Here is a 19,422-nt window from a genome sequence, read left to right as displayed (position 1 = left end):
GGGAAGTGCTACTCCTGTAGGTTCACCTTGGGGGTTAAATAAGATCATGCAGGTTATGTGCTCATCCCCTGAATTGTCATGTCCTATCGTGAGGCTTCTTGGCCATTTTATTTAATTTCTTGTGATTCTTTATTTGTATGTCTCTACGAGAGACATAAAATTTTATCTTACATAAAATTTTATCTTACAAATTTGTAAGAACTGAGTATTAGCAGTATTCACCTTTTGTCATATATGTAGCAAGTGCATTTCTTTTGCTATTTTAAAACAGAGGCAAAGAGGGCAGCCTGGGTGGCTCGGCTGCCGCCTTCAGCCCAGGATGTGACCCTGGAGACCCGGGATCGAGTCCCATGTCAGGTTCCCTGCATGGAACCTGCTTCTCTCTCTGCCGGTGTCTCTGCCTCTCTCTGTGTGTCTCTTATGAATAAATAAATAAAATCTTAAAAAAAAAAAATAAAATAGAGGCAAAGAAAGTTCCACTTTCTCTGTGAACTCTACCTTTTCATTTGCTTTGTTTTGCCTTTTGTACACCTGTAAGACCCAGATTCGTTGCAGGTGTTCCATTGTGCTTTGAGAAGTTTCTCCATTGGTTAACCAGCCTGTGTAATGGTTTCTGGTGGGTTTGTCTCTGGGGAAATTCTAACTCGTCTAGCTCAACTATAGGAACAGAATAATGAAGACATTTGTGTAATCCAAAAAATCTGAAGGTATGGCATGGAATAAAACTCCCTGGGGTTAGAGGTCAGGGTGATTTCTTAGAGTTGCGGTGTGGGCCCGTCGCGGGGATGCCGGCGCTGCCAGGACAAAAAGTCCTGATGAAGATGTAGAAGGAAATTGGGGGACAGACAACAAGACTGCGGTCCTTTCCTGCTGGGGCACTTCTCAGTTCAGCTTTCCCGAGTCAAGAGACAATGTGACATTAGAAGTGATGGATCTTGTCCACCAAGGCAGACATACTAGGAACATTTCAATTGTGAGAAATTAAAAAAAAAAAGACAAAAGTAGTAAAAAATACATATTCCTAGTCATCCCCAATATTCTATTTGCTTTTGATCCCTTTACCTTTTTAGTTTCTAAAAAATTTTTCAATTTTTTTATGTTTTTAAATATTTTATTTATTTATTCATGATAGAGAGAGAGAGAGAGAGGCAGAGACACAGACAGAGGAAGAAGTAGGCTCCATGTAGGAGCCCGACGCGGGACTCGATCCTGGGTCTCCAGGATCATACCCTGGGCTGAAGGCGGCGCTAAACCGCTGAGCCACCAGGGCTGCCCTTGTTCAGTCTTTTTAAATGCTATGTGGTGGTTCATAATTTGAAGAGACCACACTTTGTTCCTACCTTTATTTTTATTTTTTTTTCTGTTAAATACAGTGTATAGTGAACAATCTCTATGTCTGTTTGAATGCAGATAGAATACATGCAGAAGTAGTGCTTGCAGGGTGGTGGGCTGTGAGCTCTGCAGTTTTTACTGCCTGGTTATTCCGGTAGTGATTTTAGCTGCTTTCTCTCCTGATACTGGAGCATGAACAGAAAAGTCAGAAAAGGTGACATGCAAATGTTTAATATGCATCATGTTATCACAAAGCAGCTGTCATTTCTGGTCCAGCTACTCTAGGTTACCTCCTTTAATCCAGTATCTGCTCAATTCTCTCTACTCCAAACGATCCATATTTATATATTTTAATTTGCATGTGCCTGATAACTAGTGAGGATGCACATTTAAAAAAATATCATTATTAGGGGTGCCTGGGTGGCTCAGTCCGTTGAGCATCTGCCTTAGGCTCAGGTCATGATCTCCAGGTCCTGGGATCGGGCTCTCTGCTTAGTGGGAGCCTCACCCTCTCCCTCTGCCTGCAGCTCCCCCCGCTTGCGTGCTCTGTCAAATAAATAAAGTCTTTAAAAAAAATAAGTTAAAAATATCATTATTGGCAATTTGGATTTTTCTTACTTGTTTATCCTTAATCTTTTGCCCACTTTCTACCCTATATTTTTTTCTACTGATTTTTGGGCTTTATTTATTTAGTCCAGATAGATTTAATATGTTGCAAGACATTTCCTTAGTAGCCTATAGTGATTTACAATTTAACCTCATTTGTAATGACTTTTTTGAAAGTTACAATGTTGGTCAAATTTACATATTTTGGATTTAAGGAATGATTTTCTTTCTTTCTTTTCTTTCTTTCTTTCTTTCTTTCTTTCTTTCTTTCTTTCTTTCTTCTTTCTTCTTTTCTTTCAATTTATATTTTTTTATTCATGAGAGACACAGAGAGAGGGAGAGGCAGGCTCCATGCAGGAAGCCCGATGTGGGACTCGATCCCAGGTCTCCAAGATCACCCCTGGGCTGAAGGTGGTGCTAAACCACTGAGCCACCAGGGCAGGCTGGCTTTCTTTTTCTTTCTTTCTTTCTTTCTTTCTTTCTTTCTTTCTTTCTTTCTTTCTTTCTTTCTTTCTTCTTTCTTTCTTCTTTCCTCTTTCTTTCTGATTTTATTTTTTTTTATTTTATTAAAAGATTTTATTTATTTATTCATGAGAGACAGAGAGAGAGAGAGAAAGGCAGAGACGCAGGCAGAGGGAGAAGCAGGCTCCTTGCAGGGAGCCCAATGTGGGAGTTGATCCCAGGACTCTGGGATCATGAATTGAGCTGAAGGCAGGATCTCAACCACTGAGCCACGGCCCCTAAGGAATGATTTTCATCCAAAGGTTATGAAGATGGTCGCTAGGTCTTCAGTTTCAGTAGTTCATTCTGGTAGCTTCGATTTCTAGCTCATCTATGTCAAAAATCGGTTGGCTGGCGACCCCATATGGTATTTATAGATGTCCCTTAGGGTTGTCTCATTCTACGTATAAGAACAGTCATATATGGGGTGAGTCTGAGCTTCTTTTAGCTTCCAAGTTTCATCTTTCCTAAACTAGATTGGGTTAAGGTGAGTGTTGAGAAGGCCAATGCCCCAAGTACATTTAGGTAAGGACCAAAGCCCCCCAGCCTTGGTGAGCAGGAGGCCAAATCTCAGGCTGGTTGAGGAGGTGAGTTGTCCTAGCCTCTTAAGTGTCTTGGAACTGGAACCTCTGTGTCCCATCCAGTCCTGATGGGTATAATGGTGGCTCCAGTTTTTCGTGTCTTGGGAGGATGAATAAAACTAGTGAATTGCATGTTTACATATTTGCTCTCTGTCTTTTGATAATTGGATTTTCCAGAGCAATAAACAAGCTACAAAAAATGGGAGTGGGAAAGAGAATATCACACCTGTGTTTTATCGCTTCAAAGAATTTGGGACCATGATTGGCTTTTCACGGTGCAGCCAATGTATGCATGTTTAAGAGCCCTTCCTAAAATGATTGGATGAATTTGCATGGGGCGAAGGTGTGTGTGGGGTAGCACTAGAAACTTAAAACGGGGTAGCTCTATTTATAATATGTTGTCAGAAGCTCACAATTTCCAGTGTCCTAGCAATAAATCAGTTATTTTTATAGAACTTTGGCCTTTGTAGCCCACTGTGTGCTGGATCTTTTGGATTAAATATTTTCTAGTGGTATATCTCTGGACAGGTGAAAGGTTGCTAGTGAGAAGCTAAGTCTGTGCTTCTGATTTTGGGGTGAGCACAGAACAACTAGGTGATATTTATCGTCTCACAGGAAACCAACTGAACCATGCCCAGCCTCTGGGGCGAGCGCAGGCCAGGGTGAGGGTAAACACTTTTTTTGATGCATCACTCCTTTGGCTGCGGGCCGCCTGCAGTTACTTGCATGTGGGGCTATAAATAAGTCATCATTTCTCAGACTTCTGAGGGTAGAAGCCAAGTGAGTTATTTTGCCTTTGACCCTGACGAGGCTTTTCTTCATTAACACTTCACCATTTACTCAGTGATTTTTGAAATCTATGTTCAGACCACGGTTTTAAATAAAAATATTCAAATAATAACAAAAGGCAAATTTAGAAACAAAGGAAACGCTCATACGTGTATTTTCCCCTTCCACACTGAGTTAGGAATATTTAAAAATTTTTAAATATTTTATTCACGAGAGACACAGAGAAAAAGGCAGAGACAGGCTGAGGGAGAAGCAGGTGCCCTACAGGAAGCCCGATTGGGGGTGGGGGGGCTCTATCCCAGGACTCTGGGATCATGACCTGAGCCAAAGGCAGATGCTCAACCACTGAGTCACCCAGGTGTCCCTAATATTTAGAAGTACTCAGACAAGGAATTCATATATTCGGGTCAGTATCTGTCAGTGTCAGGTTTTAAATTTATAATATATAATTTCCCCATTTCTTTCCTTGTGGTAAGTTTTTTGATGCATAGAATGATATTTGCATAATATTTTGATCTAAGTCTAAAATGTGTTTAAATTCCTTCATAATTAGGAATAATCCTTTTCCAATAATGTGTGATCTTTATGACAGAAATGGAGGATTAAAAACCAGTATTAATTCTGTTTTTGCAAGCAGAGGGAAATACAGTTTCTGTCCTATATGATATGCTGATGGGAAATGTGAGAAATGAAGCTTTTGTTAATACAACTGAAATTGGAGGGTCGACTTGGGAAGAGGTGAACTGGGCAAGTTGTTCGTTTTAAGGTTCGCTTTGGGGATTTTTATGATTCCTGTAAAGTGGATCCTTGCTAAGCCCACTGGTTTTGATGGTGGGGTGGGCAGGTTGGCAGGTGGTTAAACTGTACATGGTAGTAATGCATGTGTCTTAACCACAAGAAGGGGAAGCCAGCCCCCTTCCTGAATGTGGAGCAGGATCTCAGAACTTGAGGGAAAACCTTTATCTTTTTCTTCTACTTTGCCACTTGAAAGGACTGCAGTTTTCTATATTTTTTTTTTCCAAAATGAATCTCGTTTGCTGCTTTATAGAGAAACCTCTTCCTTTCCCTTACCGAGGAGGAAAGGGTAGACAGTGGTGCCTCATAGGGGAGCATTTTTCAGATCTCCTTTTTTTCAAACTTAAAAAAGTAAGCTAGAAAGTAAGCCTGGTACCCAGAGAACATCCAGTAAAGATTTCCCCCAACCATATTTAATTAGACAGACACTGGTACTTGCCAAAAAGAATGGATTGGTTGTTAGAGGACCAGGCACTGCCATTGTTACTGTTTTCCTGTGTTTATAAAATGATTACATAATGCATTTGAGGCTCTGGGTTTGTCTTTCTGGCTCTAAAGGGCATGTAAACACAAAGGTGTCTTTGGGACTTTGCAGAGGAACAAGTGTCCTCTTGGAAAATGAAGGCCCTTTCCTGAGATGGGCAGGGTTTGGAACCCATGAGTCAGCATCCTTTGCCAGCGATCCCATCACTGTCCACCTGGTGGCGACGGAGAGGCTGGTAAACCGGAGCAGGGCCAGGCCTGTGTTGTGTGTGGAGTATTAGCCAAGGAGCAGGAAGGGTCAGAAACCCTAGACAACGTTCTAGGGGCGGATGATGGCAGAGTCAGGCTCCAGGCTTCTTTCCTGGTCTCACACATGGGTGGTGGGACAGTGGGTGTGCACACACTCAGGAAGGGTGGGTGTCTCAGGGTGACAGATGGGCCTTAGCTGGAGTGGGTGTCCCTTGGCCAGCAGGTGCATGTCATGGGAGCTGGACTGGGGTCAGAGTCTTCACGCTGGAAGAGTGCAGCTACTCACAGCATTCACTGGCACAGAGACTGTTTATCTTTGTGTGAACTGAACTGGTTGAGAACGAGTCACATTAATCCTGTAGGCAGTTTCAGCCATCCTGGAGAATTGTTTAGCCTCCCAAATAGTCCAGGTGTTTAATAGGAGACACCTGTAGGTTATGTCCAATTTTTGGGTTTTACAGTCTTCCCATCCTAAAATAAGCTTGCTGCAGAGTGTTTTTCCAGATCTGGTACATTATTATTTTTTTTTTTAAAGGAGGGGGAGGTCCTCTCTCCCACCAGCTCCTGCCCCTTCCTTTGACTTTTTTTAAGCCTCAAAAGTAAAAGTGTGGGTTACCTGGGTGGCTCAGTGGTTGAGCGTCTGCCTTTGGCTTAGGTCGTGATCCCGGGGTCCTGGGATCAAGTCCCACATCGGGCTCAACTGCTGAGCCACCCAGGCGTCCCAAATCATTAAAAAAAAAAAAAAAAAAAAGGTCTGCTGTGGAGTCTCTGTCCATGTTGCTTTTCTACCTAAGACTCTTCCATGCTTTTGTGAGGCCTGTGGACTCCCATCTCTGCCATCTACCTCTTCAGGGTTGAGAGAGAACCAGATTTATCTTGTATGCTGGGGATCCCTGGGTGGCTCAGCGGTTTCGCGTCTGCCTTTGGCCCAGGGCGCCATCCTGGAGTCCCGGGATCGAGTCCCACGTCAGGCTCCCAGCATGGGCCTGCTTACCCCTCCTCCTGTGTCTCTGCCTCTCTCTCTCTCTATGTCTAGCATGAATAAACAAATCTTAAAAAAAAAATTTTATCTTGTATGCTCACCAACTTGCTGCAGGTAGCGTCTTAGTGCTGTGCCTGTCTAGTTTCGCATTTACCTGGAGAATGGGACCAGGTCCCCTCTGGCAGCCTCTCGGTACCGATGCAGTGTGCAGGAGACTAGTGCTCACTTTCTTTGCCACATTCTGCTCCGACATGTGTGCATATGTCAGTCATGGGTCTTCACCTTCTCTTCCAGGGAAGGGGCCTCAAGCTGAGGTGTGTCTGTGGGGTTCTGAAGCAGGGAGGGAGAGAGAGGAAACTTCTAACCGACTCCCCCCATAGAAACTAATCAGAGTTATGCATGATCAGAAATGTGCTGTGAGGACAGTTTTCACTAGAACCCCTCACACATCCCCGGGCTCCTTGGACAAGAAACAGTGAGGAGCACTTGGCAGCCCCAGGCAGTTAGATCATAAGAGGCTTACATGTTGACTTGACTCGAGCCAAAGTACTACCCTGTTCTTCCCTCTTGGCAAAACATTTTTCAAATAGCCTTTTGGAAATTTTTTGATTGGAATATTTGAAGTGGTAATTTAATTTTTTTCTTATGAGGATATACATACAATAAAAATTAACCCTATGGAGTATCTTTAACTGTACAGTCCTGTGATATTGAGTACATTCACTTGTGCAACCATTCTCCCTTCCCACCTGCCCCCAGTCCACCTCTAGGACTTGTTCATCCTGCCCACGCACAGCTCTGTCCTGGTTACACCCCAGCTTCCAGGGACCTCATGGAATTGTCAGGACACAGTGTATTTGTTTGTGGGGTCCCAGTTATTTCACTGAGCACGATGTCCCGAAGGTTCATCCATACTGCAGCAGGTACCTCCTTTTTAAGGCTGAATAACATTCCATCAGGTGGATGGACCATGTTGTGTTTATGGGTTCACCTGCCAGCAGACACTTGGGATTGCTTCCACCTTTTGGATATTGTGGAGGCTGTTGCCGAGAGCACGGGTGCAGAAATACCTGAGTCCCCCCTTCCAACTCCTTGGGAGCCCTGCCATAGCAGAATGAGAGCTGGGTCCTACGGTAATTCTGTGTTCCCATACTGTTCTCCACAGCAGGACCGTTTCATTTTAGAAATTTCCTCAAGTCCAGCTTACTCATTTTTCTCCTTTCTCAGCCTTTTTTTTTTTTTTTTTCATTTTAGAGTAAACACTTTCAAAAAAGAATTGTTTAAGCTCTTTTTTATAATAGATTAGCGGGGATTTTTTTTTGAAATTTTTATTTAGGTAATCTCTGCACCTGTCATGGGGCTTGAACACACAGTCCTAAGATGAGGAGTCACATGCTCCACCAAATGAGCTTCCAGGGGCCCCATCAAGGAACCGTTTTTTTGTTTTGTTTTTGTTTTTTAAATTTTACTCATTTATTAAAGAGAAACTGAGGCCGAGGGAGAAGCAGGGTACCCACAGGGAGCCCTATGTGAGACCTGATACCAGGACCCTGGGATCACAACCTGAGCCGAAAGCAGACACCCAACCCATTGAGCCACCCAGGCACCCCCAAGGAAACTTTTTGAATTGACAGCCTGTAACACCAAATCCAGTACTTGGGAAGCATCTGTAGGCAGCACAGTGTGGTATGCTAGCTTTTAGTCATCAGAGACAGGATTTGTGCCAAACGGTAGAGTTCACACTTGGTGGTTTTTCTAGAAGGAAAGATACATGGTACTGGTGAGTACGGCCTTAAAGTTACATATTTATTTATTTTTAAAGATTTTGTTTATTCATTCATGAGAGACACACAGAGAGAAAGAGAGAGAGAGAGAGAGAGAGGCAGAGACACAGGCAGAGGGAGAAGCAGGCTCCATGCAGGGAGCCCGATGTGGGACTCGATCCCAGGTCTCTGGGACCACACCCCTAGCAAAGGCAGACGCTCAACCACTGAGCCACCCAGGTGTCCCACCTTAAAGTTATTTTAAGAGCAGTTTCCCTTGATGACTTACGGGAACGTTTATAGAACAATTAGAGGATGTGGCACTGTTCTTAGCTACTATTTAAAAAAAAAAAAAAAAAAAAAAAGATTTTCCCGTCAGGTGGAAAATACCAGATAGTTCTTGTAGGAACAGTTGGGTAAAAATGACATTATTCTTCTTTGGTGCCTTTATTGTGACCTTTTGGGAACATTAAGGAAAACCTACTAAAAATTGCTCCATTTATTAGCACTACATCCTAATTTTGCTTTTCTCCTGATTGTTCATGGTGTTTTTGTGGATGCTTTATCTGCCTGTGCAACTTCACATCCTATGCCATATGAGCAATACCATTTCTTGACGCAGTGGACAGAAATTTATGATGAGCTGGCCATCCTGGCTAAAATCCTCATAGCCACTTAGAAGCATTGTTACTGTCAGGTTGGAGTGTGCATTGGACTCTGATAACAAAAATCAGAGGGCAGGTCAGCAGCCTGGGCCCAGAGAAATGCCTAAGGAGCAATACCAATGCCTCACAAAGGCCTGGCTATGGTCTTCCAGGTGCATCAGCCTCAGGAGCACGCCTGGATGCATTTTCAGGCGCCCCATACTTGACCACTGGCACTGAGAGTCACACATATTAAAAAAGTGCAGTTCAGAGGAGAAGACCTCTTCCCCACTGTCACAGCACTTTGTCAACGAGATAGTAAGAGACTCTTTCTTCCTTGTCTGTCAGCGCCTGCAGCAGTAGCATGCTGGAATCGAGAAGGGGAGCTGTCCTTTCAAAACCACCTGGAAACAAACTGAAGCCTCTAGCTTGTTATGCAGTAACAATTTTGAAGTGCATTGTTTGCACAAGAGAAAGCCAAAGTGTCTTTAAAGAGAGCCAGGCAGGGAAGCCCCAGTGGCCCAGCAGTTTAGCGCTGCCTTTAGCCTGAGGTGTGATCCTGGAGACCCGGGATCAAGTCCCGCGTCAGGCTCCCTGCATGGAGCCTGCTTCTCCCTCTGCTTGTGTCTCTGCCTCTTTCTGTGTCTGTCATGAATAAATAAATAAAATCTTTAAAAAAAAATAAAGAGAGCCAGACAAATTCGTGACCGCTGACCAGGGACTTTCAGGAGAAGCCACGTGGCCGTCATGGACATCGCAGAGCCAGCAGGAGATGGTGAAGATAGAGAATATGAACAGAGCCCTTAGTGAGAGCAGGGTAGACCAGTTGCTTCAGTGTGTTCTGACTTGGGGGGAGGGGGCCCATTCAGTTGGTCCGTGGGGTGTCCTGTAGGGGTTTTGATAAGTGGTGGTCTCTCAGATGCTGAGACTTGTGTTGCAGGCAGGTGTTGCTGTGTCCTTTCCCTAGATTCACAGACAGCATATTTTATCCATCTGTCCTCACAGGTTCCTACCACTTGCCTTATCCTCCACAATGGAGTCCATATTCTTTTTGGCAGCAGGATAAAACATATACTTTTTATTTTTCTGCCCAGTAGTGAGCAAGGCCATGTTTTATGGCTTAGGAGTCTTTAACTTCATGTCTGTTCATCAGCAGAGGAGGAAGAGAAAAGCAGGTGTCCTCCAGGCAGGCCCTGTCGGGAGAGACATTGCTGAGCAGGTGCCTCGCCCCAAATACCTTCTCCCCTCTGTGTGCTTCTGGAGCTTTACTTGGTGTACTGTGGGAAACCTGTCAGTTCACAGAAGCATTTGGGCTAATACCATCCATTCTGTTGAAAAAAAAACCAGACTAGACCGTGGGAGGATTTAGGCACCATCAGGAGAGACGTGATGAAGGGACCACCCTCGGACACTATTGGCCATACCTCATCAGTACACGTTTCAGGTGGACTGCCGAGATGCCAGCCTTGCCCAGCCTTGGCGCCCCTTCCTATAATGGAGGTGTAGTGCTGATCACAGAGGTGGCTGTCCTGTGAAGCCCCAGCTGAACACCTGCACCCCGGAGGAGCACAGGGAGAGTCCTGGTGGGGATTGTGTGAGGGCCTGGGCAGGGGGGCGCTGAGCACACTCCATGCTAGGGCTGTGCTACCATAATAAGGCACCCCATCTAGGCTTCAGCTGGGGGTCCTGCACCACAAACTCTGGTCCTTTGTGCAAGCTACGGGCCTCTCTTTGTGATTTCTCCTCACCGAAACAGACAAGACAGTAGCAGCTCTCTCAGGCTTGCCAGTAGGGTCAAATGCAGTGGTGCCTGGCCCATGCAAAGGTTGGTACCAGGCATGTGACATCACTGTAGCTCTTGGCCTGCTGGCAGTCTTGGATTTGTGGTTGTTAGTTCAGTACATGCTTTCCTTGCAAAGCCTGCTGGACCCAACCCTTAGGACCTGAGCTTTCCACTGGAAAGCTGCGGTGGGTCACTTAGAAAAGTGGGTTGGGGTAGGGATGGGGAGGAAGAAGCAGGATGGTGCGGTCAGCCAGGCGAGGATGGGGAGGCAGAGAGGGTATCAAGGATTTCTGTTGCTGGCTGGGGTCTAGGGGCCCTGGTGCCAGAGGGACGTGAGTGTGCAGCTCCTCCTTCCAGGCTTTCACTTGGTCTCCCATCACGGGCCTGTATTTTTGTTTAATGGAACGAGTAGCATGGTGAGCCCCAGTGCAGGTTCAGGGGGACTTCATGGGACTCTGACACCGAGAATGATCTCATTTCCACGGAAACATGTTTCTGGACTGCTGAGTTTGTGCTGTGCCATCTTCATAAGCTGGGGATTGTCTGACTGTAGTTTTGTGCGATTAGGTTTCTAGAGCTTATCAGAATAGACAGTGCAGATAGTTGTTTTGTCACATGTGGTCTAAACATAGAATAATGGCTTTACTGGTGAGTGCGGGTGCTGACGGTATGTGGAAGTCCCACAAAATCTCCCCAGCAAGGGAAAGACTCTGCCTGGGAAGACAGGGCCAAGACTTCAGCTTGCACCTTCCTTCCCCTCCTCCTTCCCTCCCTTCTCTTGGTCTGTCTGTTTCTGTGGTCTTGTGACTTTTTGACTCTGATCTCCAACAATGTTTCTTGTTGCAGAGTATGGCGTTTGTGAGAACCTGCGGAAGCTGGACATCACCGGCGTGTCTTGTCGAGATGTCTATGCCAAGCGTAAGTGACCCTGTTGCCATCCGTGGTCCCCTTTGTTCCAAAGGCAGAACGAGCACCCATGATAGGAGTTCAAAGAATGGGACCCCCAGCCCTCGTTCCCTCCTCAGATCCCCGGTGTTGTAGCTGATGCACTATGGACAGTGCTGGTAGCTGCAGCACTAAGGGTGGGGGGCCTTTTCTTTGTCTCTGGGGGTGTCTCGTCTTTCTTTTTCACAGGTAATGGTGTCTTCTGTTAGGTGCTGAAGACCATTAGATCTGAGAAACGTGGCTGTATGGAAAACAACCCTGGGGTGCTTCAGAGGCATCCCTTTGTCTGGATTCTGGGCACGTGGACAGCAGCTTCATTGAGAAGTCTGGCCGTTCCCGAAGGCTTCCTTGGCCAGCGGGGCTGGCTTCCTCAGACCCTGCCTCCCTGCAGCCCCACCCCAGGTCCCCCTTCTGGGGCTCTGTCTGCCCTGCAGTCTCCTATTGCCAAGTGGGGTCGAGTCTTCAGACCCCACTTCCTGTAGTGAGGCTGTGAAGATCGCTGTTAGCCTGACACCACTCAGGAGCTGCGGCCCAGCACTGAGCCGCAGGGAGAAGCTTGTGGGTTCATCCCTCAGTGGCTGCCTTGGGCAATATTAGCTCCCCAGGGCTGGGGATCAAAGAGCGGAGTAAGACGGTGACCCAGTTCTCTTTGGCCTAAAGTAGACTGTTTATTGCTCTTAAAAGGGCCTTAAGGTTTCATCTTAAATCCATCTTGCTAGATTCTTGGTAGATTCACATTCTTTGGAAATGTTCTCCATTGAAAGCAGAGCCGGTAGTGCTCCTTTGAGGGTGCTCAGACCTGGGAGCTGAGACCTCAGTCTACACGGAACATGTCTGGTTCAGGACTCAGAAGGACGCAGGTTGCTGACAGCCAGTGGAAGCCCTGGAAGTTCCTCCAGGGTCGGGGGCATGGGCTGCTGCCTTTCCATGTCCCCGTTCTTAGCGGGTCTGTCACTCAGGTTCTCCTCTGAGATGTCCCTCGTTCACATGGCTGCAGGGGAGCATGGAGCTTCCATGTAGAGCTGGCTCGGTGGGAGGCACTGGCAGTGCTTCCTCCTTGGATGTGGCGGATGTCGTCGTCATCCTGTTAGTTCCTTCTGTCCACACTGTGATCCGTGGCAGTTTGGGTTTGTGAGGTGGTTGGTGTTCTGAGTTAGGATTTGTGCTCACATTGGGGAGCTTTTCCATCAGCAAGCTGGAGGTTCTTCATGGACCTTCCTCTGGGGTGCCAGGGTGCTCATGACATGCACAGCTCAGCTGTGCCCTCTGACCCCCCACACCCTCCTGATCCCTGGCCTTGGCCCCCACTGCTGACGACCTGCCAGCTCCTCCTTCTCTGTGGGTACTCAGACTTGGCTTTCTTCTTTTGCTTCTGCTTCACTTTCTACCAGCCTAGAAAGACACGTGTCATGGGACGTGGGTCTTAGGGGGCCCTAGCAGTCATATATCCCGAAAGCCTTATCCCTTCCTGTCTTCTCATCTCCGCAGCCGGAACAATACTGCTTTGAACCTTGCAAAGCCCAGATTCCAGAAGCAGAAAGCTAGTTCTGCCCCCTGTCTCCTGTCCTCCATTCTATGGGTGCCACATGGCCCTGGCTCCACCCTTGGTTCTTCTATGGTTGCCCAGAGCTCAGTATCTTAATCCAGCCAGAGTGTGGAACTGGAGGGACTAACTCTGGCTATCAGCATTAGTGCTGGGGCAGGACCCCATTCTGTCCACAGCAGTCTCTGTGTGTGACATGAAACAGATATCCTGGCTTTTTTGGACAGTCAGCTGGTTTCTAGAAGTATCTAGTATTCAAGTTTTTATCATTGGTCTGCTTGAATTTGTTAGGTCATTTGACAATATCATCTGAAAATAGTTTGAAGGCACAGTTCTCTATGTAGGAGTTGAGTAAGCATTCAAGACAGCATCTGGAAGAAGGCAGGTGCCAATACCTCCCGGGTGTGGGGGCAGATGTGGGAACTAAGGCCCCCATGAAGCTCACTCAACTCAGTTATGCTGTCCCGAAGAACACAGGTGGGCAGGCAGGTGGGCAGTGGCTGGGGGTGAGCTGGAGTGGGGTGAGGGAGAGGGGATGAGGCCAGGGTGAGGTGAACACGCTCACACATGCGTCTGGTATACACAAGAACATTTGGAGATATCTTGACCCCTTAGAAATGGTTGCAAAACTCAGGTAATGATTACCTTATTCAGTGTCTGGAAGTGCTGAATCCACCCCAGTCATTGGCAGCTTCAGTTTTTGTGTTCACAATGCAGGAACTGTGTGTGTGTGTGTGTGTGCGCGCGTGAATTTGCTCTGAAGGCCTTATCGAGGAGAAGATTGCTTAGCTTCTGGAATGGGTGATGGAAAGAAATCAAGGTTGGTACCTGGCAGAGATAGGTTCAAGTGAGTAGGCCTGAGTTAGGAGGCAGGCAAACATCACCCTTAATCAGAAACAAAACACACACAGACAGCACATGATCAAGGAGAACGTCAGGTGTGGACCAGACAAGGGAGAGATCAGTCAGGCACAGGGGTTCCCTAAATGGTCCCCCAAATATCCCCCAGCCATAACCTTGGGTCTCCCACCTCCATCTGTTCCCTTGATCTGTGGCCATCGAGAGGGAGGGTCCTGAGCTTTCCCGCCATTATGAGTTTCTGGTGTGGCTCCATTGGTTAACGAAGACAGGCCATCCCTGGCAAATACTTGCATCCTGAGGTTTTGGGGGCTGCATATGTAATGGGAAATGTCCATTGTCAGTGAGGGAGGGTGTTAAGTCATGGAAACTGATCATACCATCCTGGAAGCAGAGCCATCTTTACCCTTTCCCTGCTGTGTCTGTTCAGGTATAAACCCTCGCGTGAAGTCGGGACGTTTCATGAAAATTCTTCCCGATTACGAGCACATGGAGTACAGAGATGTTTACACCTGCCGTACGTACCTCCTGCTGGCTTTGGCTTTTGCGGGTGAGCACGGCCGAGAAGCTGCATGGAGAGGGACCTCTAACTCCGGGCACAAGGACTGCTTGGGTGTGAAGAGCAAGCTGCCCTCCTTGGCTTTTGCTGTTTTCTTACCTTTGTTGTTCTCTGTGGCTCAGCCACAGCTGAGGCCACACCTGAGCTGTGGCCCTGGGTCGGCTACACACATGGGCTGGGATTGCACAGAAGCTTTGGGGTTTTTGGATAGTACCAACAAGACCACTCTGTTGATGACATTTTAATACTTATCGTTCATTGAGGCTGAGGGGAGAGGACAGGGTAGAAACTTTAAAGCACTTCTGCTCCAAAATTAAATGTAAGTGGTTTGCTTCTAGATTTCATTAGTTCATCACATTATAATAGCATATGTGAATTAAAAAATGTTATACAAGATACTCAACACTGGGCAGGAGTGAGTAGAAGCAATTGATTATTTGCTGATTGGCAAATAATCTGATTCCCCTCTTGATTGGCATTTCTTGAGTCTGGAAATTTCCCTGAACTGTATTATACAAGTCTTAGCTCTGTTAGGTTGAGCTCAGGTGGAAAGTGAGTGTCTGTTGTCAAGAAGACATCACATGTGTCTGTTAACACTAAAGGACGTTTTTATGTTCCTAGAAGCACACTGTTCCCTGCTATTGCTCATACCCTTCTGAACCCTCCACCCTCAGGAGCAGACCCGCTCCTGAGTCTTAGATGCACAATTTCTAACAAAACCTATGGGAGCAGAGGAAATAGAGTTGCTTACAGGATCTCTTCTAACTCCTGTCAGATTGTGGACATTTAGCTGAAGTGTGCTTGCTGGTCTTGTGGTGCTCGGATACCATCCTGGCACCAGTACGAAGATGCCTGGACCTAGTTAGCGTGCTTTGGAGTGTGTGCAACAACTGTGCATAGCTCCTGAGAACACTCACCTCTTTCCGTATCATCAGGCCCAGAGCCCGTCTGCTTAAATGGAGACCAGTAACAACGGCGCTTGTCAGTGTATAAGAGCAGGTGTAAGGAGCTGGCTGGGCTGTCAAGGGGGTCGGATGGGTCAGGTCTGGAGTCTGAGGCATGAATTGGGTTCTTTCTGAACCCTCTCTGAGGTCGCCTCTAGCATATTTTGTCATAGATTAACCTACACCCACCCTCCCACTTAACAGTCAGTGAGCAACGGTGCCTCATCCAGCCCAACCTCCCAGAAATGTCCACTGTGACGGCTGGCTTGTGAGGACCTTGGGACCTGACACTGTTTCTGTCTCCCTTATCCACTTGTCCTTTCCTGGAGCTCTTGAGACCCCATGTTTACTGGTACCCTGGTTTCTGTGGTCTCTATTGACCGAGTGTAGACACTGTCTCCGGGGAGAGGCAAGTCAGCCTACCTAGGATAACCTTTGAGGAGCTTTGTGGTCCCACATGAGCTGCTTTTGCTGTATCACTTTTGCTTATTCTATCAGGCCACATGTTGCCTGATACTCTTGGAAGTCCCATGTAGGGCATTAGGAGCATTGCGGGGATGCACTGTGTTCACAACATAGCTAACGTGTTTGTGTGCGAATTGATTGTGACTGTGTAACCACAGGGCTCTGGGTTTTAAGGATCCCCCCTAGAATTCTGACGGTGCTCCAGATGGCTCTAGTAGATATAGAAGTTTGATGGAACATCGTGCACCCTTGGGGAGGAGATGGGTAGGCGACTTTGAACATTTGGGCATGGATGACAGGGCATCTGGCTGCACAGGTAGAGCCTGACGGGAAGGCTCCTCCAGAGTGCAGTCTGCCAAGAGCACACGGGGCATCCTCAGGAAGGGGGAGACCACTGGCAAGTATAGCAACAGGAAGGTGCTCCTCCTCGAGAGCGCAGGCGGCTCCAGCAGGAAGTGCCTTTGAGAGAGGGCGGCAGCCTGCCCATCACCTGGCTGAATTCTTAGAGCCTGTGCAATGTTCTTTCTCCTCTTGGTCTGAATGTAGATTCTGTGTCCTGCACCTTGACACTGTTCCTTTATTAGTTTGGTGGGTTTTTGATGAAGTCTTTGGGGTTTTCTACATACAGTATCAAGTCATCTGCAGGCAGTGACAGCTGTACTTGTTCATTTCCAGTTTGAATGCCTGTTACTTCTTTTTCTTGCCTGGTCATTGAGGCTACAACCTCCAGTGCTATGTTAAATACAAGTGATGAGAATGGGCATCCCTGCCTTTTTCCTGGCCTTAGGAGAGGAAAGCTCTTAGCTTTTCTCTGTCGAGTATGGTGTTAGCTGGGGGTTTCTCATATATGGCCTTTATTATGTTGAGGTATGTTTCCTCTTTTGACCCACTTTGTTAAGAGTTTTTAATCATGAGTAGATGTTGAATTTTATCCAATGCTCTTCATCTACTGAGAAGATACAGGATTTTTATCTGTTTTTTTGTTAATGTGGTGTTACCACATTGATTTGTGGGACATTGAACCATTTATTTATCCCTGAGATAAATTGCATTTGATTATGGTTAGTGATCCTTTTAATGTACTGTTGAGTGTGATCTGCTTGTATTTTGTTGAAGATTTCTGCATCCCATTCATCAGGGATATTGGCCTGTCATTCTCTTTCCTCTGTGGCCCTCTTGTATCAGGGTCATTCTGGCCTTACGATATGAGTTTGGGCATGTTTCCTCCTCCGATTTTGTTTTAATTTACCAGAAGCTACTAGCAAGTGACAGGAGATACATTAGTTGCCTTTATGATAATGCTTTGGACAGGAGGGACATATGGGAGCACCCCCACCTGGAACCCCTACTCTGCTGTGTCAGGAGTGGTGGTCTAGGAACGCCCAATGGCCGTGCTGGTGGAGAGCCAGCTGTCCCATGTGAGGCCACGGCAGCTGTGTGCAACAGCGACAGTGCGGCAGAGAGTCGGCTCCCAGCCCCCTGCTGCGCCCAGGACAGTCATATCTTTTGGGTTTAGTGTTGTCTCGTGCCAGGAGTTTCCCGCTTGCCTTCTTGAGTGGCCTTCCTGTTAGCAGATGAGAATCGCTGGCACTGATGAGGACAGGGTGTCTTCCCGTTAGTGCTTGGGTGGAGAGGTCCCTTAGCCAGCTTAGATTGTTTCCCATTTTGCGGAACAGGGGACGGTTTCTTATGTTTTTTTCTGAAGATGGCCACATTGACCTTGGGAACAACAACAACAACAAAAAAAACAAAAACCTGAGTCCTGCTTTGTGGGGCTGGAGCAGCAGCATTTTCTTGGTTTTCACGAGTAATGGAATTCCCTCGTGTTGAGGCTCTTTCTGCATGTGAACTGAAGCTCTACCGTGTCCTAATATGACAGTAAAGCACCCAAAGGGTCTGAAGCAGTCACCTCCCCCCCATCTCAGGCCCCCTGCCCAGATTGTAACCTGATCCTGTTCTCTCCTGACCCATGGTCAGCGGCTGTTTGGAAGCATTGTAGGGAGGCTCTGTGTGAGCTGGGGGTCTTCCTGCAGGTGAGATGCCCCTTTGGGTCTGGGGAGTGCCTTGCACCAGGACATCTCATCCCAGGCTCGTCCTCTGACTGTGCAGGGGCAGGTTGAGGGTTCCTGGGAGCATGAGGGAAAGTGCATGAACACGTGCACACTCCGTGTATTGCTAAGAGGCTGGCCTTCCCAGCAGGGCTCCAGGCATTAGCAGATGACTCCAAATGTGGCCCCTCTCCCGGTGTGGACACCCAGAGTGTTTGTGTGTGACTCAGGTGGACACTTTAAGTCTGGAGGCACCCTGGGCTCAAGCTGGACTTGATTCTAGATGGTTGTATTTTTTAAAGTATATCTCCTAAAACACAGACTGTACGTTTGCATTAGGAAATGGCTTGTCCTGCCCAGAGGTTAGTGCAGAGGTTGCCTGCTCATAGCCTGGTGGGCGGTGCTGGTCTCTGATTCTCTCTTGGACGGTCTGGAGGGTGGTCTCAGGCTGAGTGAGCCAGTGTTGTGTCAGCAAGAGTCATGAGGGGCACAGTGATTTTTCTAACACGTGCAGAACTTATACATCCAGAGACCCTGCCACTCTAAGCAGACATCTGGGAGGTGGTGTTTTTATTTCAAAGAGCTGTAGGTTGGGGATCCCTGGTGGCTTAGCGGTTTAGCGCCTGCCTTTGGCTCAGGGTGTGATCCTGGAGACCCAGGATCAAGTCCCACGTCGGGCTCCCTGCATGGAGCCTGCTTCTCCCTCTGCCTGTGTCTCTGCCTCTCTCTCTCTCTCTCTCTTTCTGTGTTTCTCATGAATAAATAAATAAAATCTTTAAAAAAAAAGGGGGAGGGGATGCCTGGGCAGCTCAGCAGTTCAGTGCCTGCCTTCGACAGAGGGCGTGATCCTGGAGTCCCATGTCGGGCTCCCTGCATGGAGCCTGCTTCTCACTCTGCCTGTGTCTCTGCCTCTCTTGTGTGTCTCTCATGAATAAATACATCTTAAAAAAAAAAAAAGCTGTAGTTTTTATCACCTATTAGAGCATAAGCATGGGGAGGGTCAGAGGAAGAGGGAGAAGCAGGCTCCCCACTGAGCAGGGAGCCCAACTTAAGGCTGGATCCCAGGACCTGAGATGATGACTTGAGCCAAAGGCAAATGCCTAACCAACTGAGCCACCCAGATACCCTTAAAGAGCTGTAGCTTTTAAAGCAAAACAGGGAACTCTCCCTTCAAAATTGCCAAGAGTCTTTCATGTTCTTTGAACATCCAGGGTCTCCAAGATGGTAGATGGATTTGGAAAGAACCAGACCATTGCTAAGCAGTCAAGCTGGGGACTAGGGGAGGAGGAGACAAGAGGGGATGGTCATCATGCTGAATGGGCCCATTTATTTACTCTCCAATATTCTATCATGAATCTTTGAAAACCTACCAAAAAAATAGAGGGGATTATAGAACACCCACTTACCATCACCAGATTCTACAGCCCTCAGCAGCACTTTATTATCATGCAGCTGTCCATCCGTCTGTCTCTATCATTCCACCTTTTGATACATTTCGAAGTAAGTGCTAGATACTCTCTTATTTTACCTCTAAATCCTTGAGTGTACTTGT

General features: G+C 47.1%; 1 protein-coding gene across 2 annotated transcripts in view; it reads left to right on the top strand.

The window, feature by feature from the left end:
* FBXO31 (F-box protein 31) overlaps positions 1-19,422 on the top strand; it is a 44,296-nt gene that overhangs the window by 1,580 nt on the left and 23,294 nt on the right. Inside the window, exons 2-3 of one of the 2 annotated variants that reach the window (XM_072819517.1) lie at positions 11,355-11,426; positions 14,285-14,371. In XM_072819517.1, the coding sequence (XP_072675618.1) occupies positions 11,355-11,426; positions 14,285-14,371 (159 nt within the window). The remainder of the gene's footprint in view (positions 1-11,354; positions 11,427-14,284; positions 14,372-19,422) is intronic. The other variant, XM_072819518.1, reaches the window with a different exon arrangement.

Source organism: Canis lupus, chromosome 3, assembly GCF_048164855.1.
Source record: "Canis lupus baileyi chromosome 3, mCanLup2.hap1, whole genome shotgun sequence".
In the NCBI taxonomy this organism is placed as follows: Eukaryota; Metazoa; Chordata; class Mammalia; order Carnivora; family Canidae; genus Canis; species Canis lupus.
This window is presented reverse-complemented; position numbering and strand designations above follow the sequence as displayed.